Below are 15,700 nucleotides of genomic sequence, written 5' to 3'. Positions count from 1 at the left end.
AGTCCTCCAAAGGTAAATCAGAGTTGAAGTGATCGTTTGCTTCTTAAAGACTTGTACCTAGACAGGACCAGTCAAATTGGCAGATGATTCCCCCTCCTCTTGGGCACGTCCACTCCCCTCTTACTGGTAAAAGACAGATATAGCCTTTTAAAAAAAATTCTTCTTGTTGTTTATTCAGCAACACTGCTGCTTTTAATTCCACCCCTCCTTTGTTTGTTTGTTTATTTATTTATTTATTCCATTTTATATGCATTACTGGCTTTGAAAGTATCCTTGGCTCACTTCCTTGTGCCCCCAGAAATGTCTGCTGCCTGCCTGCCTTCCCTCCCTCCTCCCCTGCCCACCTCGCAGGGATGGTTTTTGTGTGTCTTGCTTTGACTCAAGGGAGAAGTCCTTCCTGTGCTCAAGTTCCAAAACAATTTTTCAAGTGTGGAAGAAGATTCATATTTAGGTTTATCTCTACTCCCCAATTCATGGCATGTTGGGATTTCCTTTGAAATGGGCCCATCGAGGCAACAATGGATGAAGGCCAATGCACCACAGTACAGAGAACAGCTCCAATAGTGCCCCAAAATAGTGTCCGCAACAATGTAGGAACAAAGCCAGACCATAAAACACATGGTCTTCGATGTCTATGTACTAATGCCCAGAGCATGGGAAACAAACAGAATGAACTTGAACTTTTATTACATGAAGGCAAATACGACTTGATAGGTATAACTGAAACTTGGTGGGATGACTCCCATGACTGGAATATAGCAATTGAAGGATATAACTTGTTCAAAAAGAACAGAAGAAATAGAAAGGGAGGTGGAGTTGCACTATATGTTAAAAATACCTATCCCTGCACAGAAATACAGGCGGATCAGACTGGGAGCCCCATCGAGAGCATCTGGATTAAAATAAATGGGGCAAGGAATAAAAAGAACATGATAATCGGAGTCTACTACCGACCACCCAATCAAGGAGAAGACGAGGACAAAACTTTTGAGAAACAAATTGCCAGTGTTTCAAGGAAGGGTGATGTAGTAGTGATGGGGGACTTCAATTACCCTGATATCTGTTGGGAGACAAATACTGCCAAAAAGCGGCCCTTCCAAGAAATTCCTGACAGGTATGGGTGATAACTTTCTCCTACAGAAAGTGGAGGAAGGAACTCGAGGATCAGCAATCCTTGACTTGATATTGACCAATAGGGATGACTTAGTGGATAAAGTGGCAGTTGCGGGAACTCTGGGGGAAAGTGACCACGTCATACTTGAATTATTGATTATGAAGGAGACAAAAGTTGAGTGTAGCCATACACGTACACTGGATTTTAGGAAAGCTGATTTTAATAAACTCAGAACTATGATAATTAAGGTCCCATGGCAAGTGAGCCTAATGAGAAAAGGAGTGCAGGATGGGTGGGAGTATTTAAAAAAGGAAATGTTAAAGGCACAGTTACAAACAATCCCAACAAGGAGAAAAGATAGAAGACAACAGAGGAAACCAATGTGGCTCCACAAAAATCTTAGAGATGACCTGAAAACAAAAAAAGGATACATATAGGAAGTGGAAGGAAGGCCAGGCTACAAAAGAAGAGTACAGACAGGTGGCACAGAAGTGCCGAAATGGCATCAGGAAGGCTAAAGCTGTGAATGAGCTGAGATTAGCAAGAGATGCTAAAAGCAATAAAAAGGCTTTCTTCAGATATGTGAGTAGTAAAAGACAAGAAGAAAGAAATGGTGGTTCAACTGCTTAATGAGGATGGCAAATTGATAACGGATGACAAAGAAATGGCTGAAGTGCTCAATTCCTACTTTGGCTCAGTCTTCTCCCAAAAGCGGGTCTATGACCCCCGTGGGAAAAGTGAAGCAGAAGTTGAGGGGGCAGGATTGCAGTTTGAGATTGATAAACAAATGGTCAAAGAACACCTAATTTCCTTGAATGAGTTCAAATCTCCAGGGCCTGATGAACTACATCTTAGAATAATGAAGGAGCTAGCAGAAGAACTCTCAGAACCTTTGTCTATTATCTTTGCAAAATCATGGAAGACAGGTGAGGTGCCAGACGACTGGAGGAGGGCTAACGTTGTCCCTATCTTCAAAAAGGAGGAACCTGGGAACTACAGACCAGTCAGTCTGACATCTATCCCTGGGAAAAATCTGGAGCAGATTATAAAGAAGTCAATCTGTAAACACCTTGAAATCAATGCAGTGATTACTAGAAGCCAACATGGATTTGTCAGGAACAAATCCTGTCAGACTAATTTGATCTCATTTTTTGATCGGGTATCCTCCCTTGTGGACTGTGGGAATGCTGTGGACGTCATGTATCTTGACTTCAGCAAAGCTTTTGACAAAGTGTCCCATGAGATTCTGATTAACAAACTAGCTAAAAGTGGGTTAGATGGAACAACTATTAGGTGAATTCACAGTTGGCTACAGAGTCGGACTCAAAGAGTACTTATCAATGGAACCTTCTCAAACTGGGGAGAGGCAACGAGTGGGGTACCACAGGGCTCAGTCCTGGGCCCAGTGCTCTTCAACATTTTTATTAATGATTTGGACGAGGAGGTGCAGGGAACGCTGATCAAATCTGCAGATGACACCAAATTGGGTGGGATAGCTAATACCCTGGAAGACAGAAACAAACTTCAAAGTGATCTTGATAGGCTGGAGTGCTGGGCTGAAAACAACAGAATGAAATTTAATAGGGATAAATGCCAAGTTCTACATTTAGGGAATAGAAACCAAATGTTAGATCAATGTTCTTTTCACCCAAGGATGAGATCCAAACAGCCCTTAAGCACGACTCCACCATTCCAGCGACAGAGGGTTCAAAAGCGCTTTATTGATTAGTAATCAAGGCCTGGTCTCTTCAAAGGGAGCAATCAGACAAAAGACATAGGGAATATGGTACAGTATTAAAGCTTTCAAGGGGCAGGGCCCAGTAGCAGCATTAACCAATCAGAACATAACACTGAGGCATAGCTAATTATGCTAAACAGTCCTGTAAACAATACCTTTGGGCTGACAGTAAGTTACAGAGAGTTAACTTCGACACAGACAGCTGGAGCCAGGACACATCCTTGCATCCTTGATTACTAATATAAACAAGAGTCCTGGCTCCAGCTGTCTGTGTCGAAGTTAACTCTCTGTAACTTACTGTCAGCCCAAAGGTATTGTTTACAGGACTGTTTAGCATAATTAGCTATGCCTCAGTGTTATGTTCTGATTGGTTAATGCTGCTACTGGGCCCTGCCCCTTGAAAGCTTTAATACTGTACCATATTCCCTATGTCTTTGTCTAGGGAATATGGTACAGTATTAAAGCTTTCAAGGGGCAGGGCCCAGTAGCAGCATTAACCAATCAGAACATAACACTGAGGCATAGCTAACTATGCTAAACAGTCCTGTAAACAATACCTTTGGGCTGACAGTAAGTTACAGAGAGTTAACTTCGACACAGACAGCTGGAGCCAGGACTCTTGTTTATATTAGTAATCAAGGATGTCAAATCCGGGAGGGGAGGGGTAATCCGGATTTTTTTCAAAGAGCAGCTCTAATGGGAATTAACAAAAATGCTTATAACTCTGTCATTTTTTAAGATAAAAACATGAAACTTGGCACAATGGCAGCTCTTAGGAAGGGCTTTAGTCATACCAAATTTGAAATAGATCCGTTCATCCATTGATTTTTTAGAATTTTTTTTAAAAATTGAGGTTTTAAAATTATTATTTTTATATCGTCATTTTTAAAGATAAAGAGATGAAACTTTGCACCATGAAAGGATTTAGGTAGAGCTTTAGGCACACCAAATTTGAAACAGATCCGTTCATCCATTGATTTTTTAGGATTTTTTTAAAAAATGAGGTTTTAAAATTATTATTTTTTAAACTGTCATTTTTAAAGATAAAGAGCTGAAAGTTGGCACCATGATAGCTTTTAGGTAGAGCTTTAGCCATACCAAATTTGAAACAGATCTGGGGCTAGTAGTAAACCCTGTTAACAACAACAGCAGCTTGCAATGAGTGAAGATACAGTCAGAAAAGATATTTGAGGGAAGGGGAGAATGTAACACACAGAGTATAGCAAAAGCTTCAAAGCACAGCAAAACCTACAAAAGTAGGAGTGAGTGAAGTTAATTTCAGATACATTGAATCTCTCACTTGTTCTTTATTTCAGTGATTTTAACATTAAGATGTTATGTAGAACAGATTTGTCTTAAATGTGTGCTGTAAAATCAGACATGTGACTATGGCTATGTTCGGGTGGGCACGCCCCCTTGGTACTGGACACGCCCTCTTGGGGGCGACCATGTTGTCCTCCTTTTTGGTTTCCAAAATATGGTCACCCTAACATACGCTAAATGAGCGACCTGCGAGATAGGAGGCAAACCAGTCATAGACAGATTCGCGGAATCCAAGGTCACATAGAGTAGCCAATAGGAGGTCGTGATCAACCATATCAAAGGCCGCAGTAAGATCCAAAAGAATAAGAACTGAAAACAGGCCTTTAGATTTAGCGATAAGAAGATCATTGGTAATCTTAGTAAGAGATCCTAGCCTGCCTCTTGAATGCCTTAACTTATTTCAATGGGTCTACTCTAAGTATGATTAACATTGAATACACAGAGGAGGGCCAGGATCTCTTCTCAATCATCCCAGAGTGCAGGACACAGAATAATGGGCTCAAGTTACAGGAAGCCAGATTCTGGCTGAATATCAGGAAAAACATCCTGACTGTTAGAGCAGTATGACAATGGAAACAATTTTCTAGGGAGGTCATGGACTCTCCCACACTAGAGGCATTCAAGAGGCAGCTGGATGACCATCTGTCAAGGATGCTTTGAGGTGGATTCCTGCATTGAGCAGGGGGTTGGCTCAGTGGCCTTATAGCACTCTCCCAACTCTACTATTCTGTGAGCCCCATGTCTGGCCCAATGTATCTCTTTGTTAGGTGGATATAGGCAATATGTTGCTACGGGGGCTAAATAATTACCCAATTGTTTCTTAATTCAGAACCATTTGGTGGAATGTTCTGCACAAGAAGAACCATCCGAGAAGGGAGTAGATCTCCCCCTCTCCCCTGCTCCAATCAAATGTTGTAATCCAGGTCTCTGTGTGAAGAAACTGCAGTTTGGGAAGGCACAGGGACACAGTGAATGTGTGGTATGGGACTTGCTTGCTGCCCGCCTAGAGATCTGATGTAGGAACAGTGGACTTTGGGTGTCAGTTGGAGTTTGAAGCTGTTCAGCAACTCCTGCTTAACCTTTTATTTACAAATAAACACATTCCAAATCCCCCCCAACCAAAAAAATAAACCGTAATGACCTCCTTTGAAAGGAAACCAAACCTTCCAACCACTTGGAGAACTGGTAACTTCTAACTGCTTTGCAAAGTGGGTTAAACGGAGCATAATATATATAATCAAAGAGCAGGTTCACAGCAAAACACTGCCAGCAGTAACTTCTTCTGCAGGAGATTGCTGCAGTGTTAGCCTATCAGTAGGATTATCTGGGAACAGACTGCTTAGTTTGCAATTTAAAGGGAGTGAGACTGAGAGCTTCATCACACCTACACCTTTGCTCTGGTTTGCCCCCAAATTATCCACCTTCATTTCCATAGCGTATGAAAGCCTGAGCACTTTCACTTTTGCACTTTTACATTTCATTCATCTACACCTCTCCTCTCCTGCGCACAAATGTATCACTGTTGTTCCATTGAGATGTACTCTCAGATTTCCTTTGTACCCCCCTACAGTTCATTGGTTGGTGGTAGTTGGACACCTCGCCCTCCCTAGTAATCGACATGGGGCACTCCAGGTCTTGCACTGCTTTTTCCTACGAAGTAGCTTCTCTTTTTACTGAACTCACTTTGGGAAAACTCTGGCCTTAGCTAGACCTACCTTTTAATCCAGGACGGAGGAGAGAAGATCTTGCGTTGTGTTTAACACAAGATCCCTCCTCCGTTTACACGTGAAGTGCGATGACTTCAGGAGGAGAGGTGTCGCGCCCACCATTTTTTAGTTTTTAAGGCAGCAGGAGTGCTCGAGCGTCAAAAGGTAAGTGTTTTTCAAAATTAAATTAATTTCCCCGCTCCCCCCACCCAACCCCCGATGGGCACAGTGCTTCTGAAGAGTGCTGTGCCCCATGCGCGGCTCCTGGCTCTACGTGAGGAATCGCGCGGAGCTGGGTCAAACCGCAGGAACGGGCCACATGTTCTGCGGTCCCCGAGACCATGGAAAAACCAGGCCCAAAGTAGAGGGCTCCATCCCGGGGCAAGGGAGGGATGATTCCTCCCTGATCCCGGGATCCCCTGTGCATCATGTGGATGCACAGGGACGATCCTGGGTTCGCCCCGTGATAAAGCCCCATCTAGCTAAGGCTTCTGTCTCTCTCCTATGTACTTTCATGGTTATTCCGTTGCCTAGGCTACACCCGTTCCCTTCACCCTGCCTGGAGGCTTTGGAGCGTGAACTGGAGAGAGTTGTAGCGTTGTGTAAATCCCACTGATTTCAACTGCATTTACATCCAATTCATACTAACATCCAATGCATGCTTGGATGCGATAAATCGTTGGTGTGGTGGAGCCCTTAGAAGAAAAGGACTAGATAAGAAACAGCCACACATGCAGAAAAGCAACAAAAAAGAGTAAGCACATGAAAATGCTTATTCTGCCTCACTTAGAAGGAAACGAGTCCATATCATCATTTATCGTACCTTAACCTGACTCTGGATCCTGAAGAAGAATGTTTCATTCCACACTGGATCTTTGCAGTTCATAACCGTTTTAGTCCGAACCTTTTCAAATGACGCAGTTGGCAGCCACAAGGTCACATAAGAATCTGTTTCACTTACTGTAGGGAAAGGCAAAGAGTAATTAAGAATTTTATCCATACTGGACTAGACTGAACATTTAGTTTAATCTTTGGGAAGCGGAAGATTCAAGAAAGCATATTTCTTTGTTCTCCTTATTTATTCATTCATTCATTCATTTATTTATTTAAAACATTTATATCCCGCCCTATATCATTAAGATCTCAGAGCGGTGTACAGATAAAAACATACAGAATAAAACAATAAATATGCACAGTTAAAAACAAATTAAACCATGATCCAAGTTAAAACAATATATAATTTAAAAGCAGTAAAAGCAGTTAAAACAGTTAAAACAATGTGCCAGTGAGTTTAACCATCAATGGCTTTGTTAAAAAGCCATGTTTTTACTTGGTGTCGAAATGAAATCAATGTTGGCGCCAATCAAGCCTCCAAGGAGAGGGCATTCCACAGTCAGGGTGCCACAACAGAGAAAGCCCTCTCCCTTGTCCCATCATAGCATATATGTTGCATTAGTGGGATGCGGAGAAGGGCTCCTGCAACAGATCTAAGGTCTCGGGCAGGCATATATAAGGAGAGGCACTCTCTCAAGTATCGAGATCCCAAGCCGTTTAGGGCTTTAAACATCATTACCAACACCTTGAATTCCGACTGGAAGTGTATAGGCAGCCAGTGCAGTTCTTTTAAGACCGGTGTTATGTGGTCTCTGTACGATGTACCTGCCAGCAGTCCAGCTGCTGCATTTTGCACTAGCTGCAATTTCCACGCCGTCTTCAAGGGCAGCCCCACATAGAGTGTATTGCAGTAGTCTAATTGGGAAGTTACCAGTGAATGCTGGTAACGCCTCCTCCCATATGTACCTGCCTGGACCCTAAGGTCATCCTCAGGGATCCTTCTCTGCGAGCCCCTGCCAAAGGAAGTGAGGCAGGTGGCTACCAGGAGGAGGGCCTTCTCTGCTGTGGCACCCCGGCTGTGGAATGAGCTCCCTAAGGAGGTTCGCTAGGCACCTACATTATATGCTTTTAGACGCCAGGTGAACATTATATGCTTTTTATTCTTCCAGCATTTTAACAGTCTATAAATAAATTTTAACTTGGTGTTTTAAATTCGTAATTTTGCATTGCTGCTGTTTTTATCTGGTTGAGCTTTTATATTGTATTTTATATTATGGTTTTATACTTTTGTTTTATACTTTGGATGTTTTTAATTTTTGTGAACTGCCCAGAGAGCTCCGGCTATTGGGCAGTATAGAAATGTAATAAATAAATAAATGCACTACTGTGGCTAGGTTGTCCCTGTCCAGGAAAGGCCATAGCTGGCGGATCAGCCAAAGCTGACTCCAAGTACTCCATGCCACAGAATCCACCTGGGCATCCAGTGACAATGATGGGTCTAGGAGTACTCCCAAGCTACGTACCTGCTCCTTCAGAGGGAGTGCCACCTCATCCAGAACAGTTCGCTTACCCAGTTCCCGGACTTGGGAACCACCAATCCACAGAGCTTCCATCTTATCAGGATTCAGCTTCAGTTTATTAGCCCTCATCCAGCCCTTTACAGCCTCCAGGCACTGGTCCAGCACCTTCACTGCCCCAGCTGACTCCGACGACAAGGAGAAGTAGAGCTGAGTATCATCAGCATACTGATGGCACCCAACCCCAAAGCCCCTAATGACCTCACCCAACAGCTTCATATAGATGTTGAACAGCATGGGAGATAGAATAGAACCCTATCACACCCCACAGCTTAATTGCCATGGGGTGGAACAGGAATCCCCCAATACCACTCTCTGGGATCGGTCCCGCAAGTAGCAGCGGAACCACTGTAACACAGTGCTTCCTGCTCCCACCTCGCAGAGCCGATCCAGTAAGATACCATGATCAATGGTATCAAAAGCCGCTGACAGATCCAGGAAGATCAACAGGGTAGCACTCCCCCTGTCTTTCATCTGGAGTAGGTCGTCAGTCGGAGCCACCAAGGCTGTTTCAGTGCCGTGCCCTGGCCTGAAACCAGACTGAAAAGGGTCCAGATAATCCATTTCTTCCAAGAACGTCTGAAGTTGCCTGGCCACCACATGTTCAAGCACCTTGCCCAAAAAGGAGATATTAGCAATGGGGCGGTAGTTCTCACATACCTCTGGGTCCAGGGAGGGCCTCTTCAGGAGAGGGTGCACTACAGCCTCTTTCAAGGCAGCACGCACCACTCCCTGACAGAGGGAGGCATTTACCACCCCCTGGACCCACCCAGCCAATCCACCTCTGCTAGATCGAATTAGCCAGGATGGGCAAGGGTCAAGCTTACATGTAGTGGGACGGACTGATTCAAGCGTCTTGTCCACATCATCAGGCTGCAACAACTGAAACTGATCCCAAAAAACATGATTAGATGGGGCACTGTACACCTCCCCAGGCTCTGTGATAACTGTGGCATCAAGTTCTGAGCGAGTACGAGCAACTTTCTCCTCGAAGTGCCTAGCAAATTTATCACAGCAGGTTACCGAGGGTTCCAATTCTGGTTTCCCAGGGCCTGAGCCTCCTCCTTAGTCATTGCAAGATGAATACTTGATCTTTGGAAGTATTGGATAGATCTTGGGTTGTTTCAGAGGGTTTTTTAAGAGGGGGGTATTTCAAGGGAGCCTTTAACACTTTAATAATCAACTATTAATCAATTAATCAAACCTTTAATAACTGCATGGCTGAACTTGAGGAAATTTAGTTTTTCTCACTGATAAGTGAAACTAAAAGCAGATGATACATTCATATCTATTCAAGGCAGGCACAGAAAGGCGTTTCAGGTCAGGGGTAAATAACTCCTATTCCTATTTGGTCTTCATGTCTCTATCCTCAGCTACTAAGAGTCAATGAATGTACATTGTTAGAACACATTATTTTATTGCATTTCCCCCCTCCCAGCCCTGCAATTCATTCCAGGTTGGCTGGCTATTGGGCTACTATTTTTGTATTGTGATTTTGTGTACCACCTAACAACTCTGCTGTTTCCCCACAGCGTTATAGTGTTGACTGACCTCCAGAAAGCAGAAGCCGACCACAGCGAAAATGCAACCCCAAAAATGAGTTCTCTCTGATTCATCAGAGACAGCTTCTGCTTTCCACAGAATAGTAGTAGCATGGTCACATGTCCTTGGGGAACTATTGCGTAAAGGTTAAGAAGTATTTGGGACACATTTTCACTGATTGGTTTTGGAAAAGCCCTCTAGAAAGATGGGCAGCTGTTTCTTGAGAAGGGTGCACACCCCAGAGGACTGGGTGCACGTAGGTGGTGGAAACTAGTCTGGAATGCTGAAGCTCACCTCTCTTTTCACCAACAGTATCACTTCTAGTCCTATTTCTCTTCTTCCTCACTAAAGGTGAGTTTACATTCACATTCACATCTTCCACTGTCACTGTGTCCCCACATCCTCCACTGTCATTCACCCATGGTGGAATTTCCTCCTCGTGTCACAAGACAACAACCATCACATACGTATATCTGACTATACGTGAATGCATTCAAAGGCACCATCCGGGGGAAAGTCTTGCCTTTTTGCAATCACCAGAGAGGAGGACATAGCTTAGTGTTAAGACACAGGCTTTGCATGCTGAAGATCCCAGGTTCAATCCCTAGCATCTCCAGGAAGGGCTGAAACAAAACTGCAGCCCGAACATCAACAATACTGGGCCAGATGGATCAGTTGTATGATTAATTATAGGACAGCTTCCTAAGTACCTATGCGCTAGTTCTGAGGAAAGGGGAAGACAAGGGAAACATAGGCCCTTTCAACACCTAAGGGTTATCCCAGGAAAATGGAGGGATCATCCCTACCTGCTCCCGGGATCCCCTGTGCTTCATTTGGATGCACAGAAATGATCCAGGGATGATCCTGGGGGAAAAGGCAGGTGTAGAAATGGCCTTAGTTTCCCCTATTTTCTGTGTTCCTCAGAACTGCAAGACAATGGCTGAAGAAGCAAAAGACACAAGCTCAGCAATGCATGAGCAGTCCTAACGTTAAGCTCCTAGTGCTCCTAGTGCAGGAATGGGGAAGCTTCAACCCATGGCCCTAATTAGTCCCTATATCAAGTCCACAGCCTCATCTAACTGTTTTGATTTCAAAGCTATGCACTGGTTAGGGAAGTCTGTCACCCAACAGCTGATAGTTGAAACACAGGGGTTCATCAGACGAGCATTTTATCGTATGCTTGCTACTGCCCATTCACATTTTTGTGTGTGTCCTTGAGACAATGCCATCCGCCTCCCACATGCCTCCTGCTCCTTCTTGCCTTTTTTCCATCACAAAATGGACCCCTTTTAATCTAACCTTTTTTGGGAAATGGAATGTGCCGCCATTTCCTGCTGTGTGCAGGGAAAGCGGCATGATAAAAACGGCCCCTGAACGGGCCACTTGGTCTTTGTTTAAGTCCTCTTTCTTTTCCGGGAAGAAAGAGGAAGTAATGTGGGACAGGAGTGGGGGCAGAGAAGGGATGGTAATGATGCTCACCGATACATTTAAGGCACAATCCTATGTGGATTGCAGGCGACCTCTGAACTCAGAGACTGCCAAGTATCCCATGAAGGGCAGGAGTGGAGTGGAGGCGATTGTCATGTTTCTCATAACCTACCTTCTTGGGAGACAATAATGAGGCCTGCTAAGCAATCCACAAAGCTTTATTTAAGCAATAAACATCTCTTCCCACTTGAAGAGAGTCTAATCTCTTGGAACTTACCCCTAGGCAAAACTATGCAAACAAAGCAAGACAATTGTCCTTTCAAGAAGAATGGAAAGCCCTTTCCCAAGACATGTTAATTTCAGAGAGACTAGTTCTGAGGCGGCTTCTGATGTGATGTGAGCTGGGCCGAATTTCTCTCACCCCGCCCGTTTTAGTCTGCGGCGTACTCTAATATCGGCTAACCTGTCTGTGCTCTCTCCTTCAGAAGAATGTGGGCTTCCCACTGACTGTGTATTATTTGCCCTTGATGAGATAAACTCTGGAAAGAGTTCACTCCCAGCTGGTGAAGAGCCCATGAGAGCTTTCTCCCCTACTGGTACAAGCTAGCCTGTTCCTGGCACCGACTCCTCTACTGATTCTTATTGATCACCTGAAACGCCTTCTTCCAACCCAGGGGGAGCAGGGCTAGACATGACACAGATCTTGCACTTTTTTCTTGTCTCCATGTTCCATTTTTTGAGAGCAGAATGGTAGTCACTGTGGTTCTCTCTGCACCAGCTACAATGGGGAGGGAGAGCGGCAGGGAACACTGTTTACTGGCTCTGGGTTTGGAATCCTGGCTTCAGCGTGGAAACCATGGAGTGATTAGGAGGTGGGAAACAACAAGCTCACTTGTTCTTGCTTTGCTCACAACAACCCGGTGTGTGTGTGTGTGTGTGTGTGTGTGTGTGTGTGTGTGTGTGTGTTTTAAAGGCCTGGGTTATTGTGATGTGGAACTGGGTCATAGGCTTTCTTCTTTCTAGGTTTCTGTGCACCCTACATACAGATTGCCAACTTCCTGGCACATTATTAAGTGCAAATCAGAATCAGATTAGAGTTTAACAAAGTTCATTGATATTTTGAAGCATAAAACAGCAAAGAGTCCCATGTATTGTGGCATAAGCTTTCATGGACTAGAATCTACTTTATCTGTATGAAGTATTATCCTTAGTGGGCAGATCTATATACACATGCATGTGCACGCATGGAGAAATATGCCCTATGGAAATATGACTGCCCCTCCTCTGGTACCATCTCTGCTACTCTCCTTCCTCTCCTTTGGAGGCCTCTCTTTGTCCCCCACACTCTACTTAATGGCCACAGAGTCACTGAGAAAATCAGCCTACCTCTTGCCAAATCTTGCCACTCAAGCATCTGACTGATCCTCCCTATTATTGCTTCACAAGCGTCAGCTGTATGCCATTATTTTGTGTTGCTGTGCTTCCTAGTTCCTCATACCTCCTCACCACTTTGGCATCTGGCATAAAAGCATGCTTTGCCTTCTGTCTTTCTGACAACACCTTTCTCTTGATAATTTAAGGGATGGGGCGGGACAGGAGGAAGCCTCCCAGAGCATGGAAATGAGTTTATTGAGCCTAATGGGTTTCAAAAATCTTTTGCAGCAGCCCTCTTGGGCACAACAAACCTGCAACTTGCCGGAGGCAGAGGCGGAAGCCGAGCTCTCAGACCCGGGTCGCTCTTACCCAGGCAGCAGGAGGCCGGCGGGGAGGTGGCGGCGGCGGCAAGGACGTGCCCAGATTCCCCAGCCGCCTCCTCCTCCGTCTCTTCTGGCTGTAGTGCACACTATCGTTTTGGGGTCGTACTTGGGGCGCATGCATGCGCCTTCAGTACGGCGTGTGGAAGGGCCCTTGCTGTTTCTATTACAAGCTGCTGAGTGCCATTGAAGGAAACCAAAAGACCCGAATGACTTTCCTCAGTGTAAATTCACATTGTTTTCCTGCTCTCTGTTATCTGGCCAAGCAACACTATGCCACCACCCTGATCCATACACATTCCAGCAACCCCCGGGGCATCTTCTCCATCTTTATTGCTCTAGCAAGCTTGCCTCCACTTTCTTCATTTTCCACCCAGGAACACATCATCTTCATTTATAAAACTGATGCTCCCTCTCTAATAATCATATTCCTATCTATCTCTCCCATTCTTCACTTCTTCATCCCAGTATCTCTAGATGGCAGGACCACACTGTTACCATTTAACTTGACCACATAGCCCCTTGATCCTACTGCCTCCTGACTTCTAGTTATTATTGCACTCACCAAGAATCAGTATGACTCCTTACCACCATACTCCCCCGTGAATCAATCTTTCTCTCTCTGCCTTATTCTCTGCTGTGTTCAAACTCATCACCATGGCAAATATTCCCCCCAAAAATCCCTCTGTGACCCATTCTCAACCTCTGACCACCAGTTGACCTTACTTCCCTTTGGGCGGTAATACAATGTTAGCTGGACATAGAGGAGACCCATTGAAATGAGACTAAAGTTAGTCATGGCTAACTCAACTCTCACTCATTTCAATGTGTCTACCCTAGGTAGGACTAGCACTGGATACTACTCTTTGTCTCCAAATTCCCAGAATGCACTATTCATTCTCATTGTGTTTTGGCTTTTTCTCTTACAACCCATTTTGAAACCCTCCAATCTATTTAATTAATTAATTAATTAAAATATTTATAATACCAGTCTTCATTAACAAATTCCAGTGTGGCTTACAAGCTTCATTAAAATGACAATTAAAATTGCAATAGACATCCAGAACAAAACAAAGCTAGGCATTAAAATCAGCAAATGCTTGTTCAAACAAGTATGTTCTTAAACAAGTATGCTGAGACACCATCAGGGTTGGCACTTACTGTACTGCAGGGGGTCGGGGAGGAGCGTGAAGTCCTGAAGGCGTCCTGAAGGCGCTTGCGTGCGCCTCCAGGGCGCCCCGAAACTCTTTGTGTAGATCCTGCTTGCTGCGCTTGGAAAAGAATGGAGCCAGGCGCTCCCTGCTGCTGCTACTGCTGCTGCAGACCCCACCCCCTTCTTCTTCTCTCCGCATCCCCCTCCCCACCTCTGATCTCAGCCTGAAAGGAGCCTGGGCGAGATAACGAGAAATTGGATTCCTCTTGGCCGAGCAGCTCGGCTACTTAAATAAAATAGACCCGGAGAGGGGCTTTATTTCCCCCCCTCGCGCGCGTCCGTCCAGCCCGCCACTGCCTCTGTCTCCTCGGCTGGGCGAGAGACGGAGAAGGGAGGAAGGGAGGCTCCAAGGGGAATCTCTGCCGCCTTGTTCGACGGTGGATCAAACTTTCTCTCTTTGGAAAGATGGGATGTAAGGCAGGGTGCGCCTGCGAGGGGATGCGCGGCGAGGTCCCCGCCGTTCCCTCGCCGGTCGTCATCGCCACCAGCAGCCAACCAGACACACGGGGCATCCCGGGCACCGGGGTTCTTTCCTCCCTCTCCCAGCTCCTCTCCCCCAGTGATGGGAGGCTGGTACCCAGGGGTACTGCCCGGCCGGGCCTGCCAAGCTGGGTGGGGGCTGCAGCAGCAGCAGCAGGGAGCGCCTGGCTCCATTCTTTTCCAAGTGCAGTGAGCAGGATCTACACAAAGAGTTTCGGGGCACCCTGGAGGCGCACGCAAGCGCCTTCAGGACGCCTTCACGACTCTGTGTAGATCCGCTCATGGTGCCACAACCGAACAGACTTTCCCCTGAATGCCGTCAAATGTACACATACTGGCGACAGAACAACCAGGAGGCCTTGACCTCTAAATCTCACTGAATGGATAGGTTGATATGGAAGAAGGCGCTCTCAAAGTTTTAACCTCTGCACTCTAATTAAATTGCCCTTGCTAAGATCAGATATTATCGCCACTGCCATTTCCAAAGGACCCCTGGAAACGCTTGGCTAGCCAAACAGCACTGTGATTGTATCTGTCGTATTTTTAAAACAAAAATGACTTAATTAGTCATATGTTTTTTATGTTGCCCAGAGTTTCCTTGATGGTGTCAGTATCCACACCTGTTAAAATTAGTGGTGGCTAGCAGTGCTGTTCAGTGGCTAGTTAGTAGTTGAATGCTGATAAGCACAAGCAGTGGGGTAGTAGAGCCAGGACTTACACGGACTTACTGCTGGCACTTTTTTATTAGCAGGGATGCTGGCATCATCTGCAATTCCACACCCTCTGACTCCCTTGTTCCCTCTGCATTTAGCTGCAATCCTCACACTTATGGGGTGGGTGGGAGAGGGAATTTTCCCAGCAACAATACATTGTTCCTTGTAATGCAAAGTATTTTAGAGTAGCTTGGACTTGATTAGGCAATGAAGATTCATTAGATTTACAAAAGGCCTGTTCGTGATTGAGATCAAAACTGCTACAATTGATTCATTGA

The 15,700-nt window shown here is 45.2% G+C and overlaps 1 protein-coding gene across 1 annotated transcript in view; it reads right to left on the bottom strand.

Moving 5' to 3' along the window:
* Positions 1-15,700, bottom strand: part of LOC134392933 (cytosolic phospholipase A2 epsilon-like) — a 73,593-nt gene that overhangs the window by 35,176 nt on the left and 22,717 nt on the right. Inside the window, exon 4 of the mRNA XM_063117699.1 lies at positions 6,705-6,841. Coding sequence (XP_062973769.1) covers positions 6,705-6,841 — 137 coding nt within the window. The remainder of the gene's footprint in view (positions 1-6,704; positions 6,842-15,700) is intronic.

This window comes from Elgaria multicarinata, chromosome 2 (genome assembly GCF_023053635.1).
Source record: "Elgaria multicarinata webbii isolate HBS135686 ecotype San Diego chromosome 2, rElgMul1.1.pri, whole genome shotgun sequence".
NCBI lineage: Eukaryota > Metazoa > Chordata > Lepidosauria > Squamata > Anguidae > Elgaria > Elgaria multicarinata.
The sequence above is the reverse complement of the archived record's forward strand: the minus strand, read 5'-3'. Positions and strand labels throughout refer to the sequence as shown.